At 51.8% G+C, this 765-nt stretch overlaps 1 protein-coding gene across 1 annotated transcript; it reads right to left on the minus strand.

Annotated features, from left to right (window-relative positions):
- Positions 1 to 282: 282 nt before the first annotated feature.
- Positions 283 to 765, minus strand: LOC131299576 (glycine-rich protein 23-like). The gene has a single exon (XM_058325162.1). The coding sequence runs from the start codon at positions 763 to 765 to the stop codon at positions 283 to 285; it is 483 nt and encodes a 160-aa protein (XP_058181145.1).

Genomic DNA, 765 nt, shown 5'->3' on the forward strand with positions numbered 1-765 from the left:
ACACCCTAGAAACAAAACCATGCATGCATATTCCCATTCAAATAAACTTACAATCAAGTAGAAAAACAACTTACTTCGTAAGACCAAACCCTAGCTTCTGCTAATTTCCCTTTTCGAAAACTAGCGTCCGCTAATTTTTCCTTGTTTTTTGAAAAATAAACTCCTACTACTAATCACCATAAGAAAATAAAAACAAAATTAGCAACAGACAGACTAAAACACAAGAGACATGCACATGCATGCACTACTACTGATGAAATTTCAACCGCCAAAGAAATCTAGCTAGGGCAAAACTCCTCCAGCAACTCCGCCCACACCACCACCACCAACTCCGCCCACGCCGCCTCCAGTGCCACCGACACCGCCTACTCCCCCAAGCCCACTCCCACCACCTAGCCCACCAAGCCCTCCAAGCCCACTCCCACCACCTAGCCCACCAAGCCCACTCCCACCACCTAGCCCGCCAAGTCCTCCGAGCCCACTCCCACCACCAAGTCCTCCAAGCCCGCCTGCACCACCACCAAGCCCGCCAAGCCCACCCACTCCACCGAGCGGAACAACTCCAACACCGCCAACGCCGGCAGCGCCACCAACTCCGGCGAAGACAACGCCGCACTTTTTGTCCTTCACCCCCTTCCCTTTAGCTGCAAGGGCATTAGGCACGGTCACCGTGTTAGTTTGCTCTTGATTTTTGACACTAGTAGTCGCACTCGGCACAGTCCGTGCTGTGGCATGTCCGAGTAGTACAAGAGCAATCACAAACAT

The sequence above is a fragment of the Rhododendron vialii genome, chromosome 9a (genome assembly GCF_030253575.1).
Source record: "Rhododendron vialii isolate Sample 1 chromosome 9a, ASM3025357v1".
Classification (NCBI taxonomy): domain Eukaryota; kingdom Viridiplantae; phylum Streptophyta; class Magnoliopsida; order Ericales; family Ericaceae; genus Rhododendron; species Rhododendron vialii.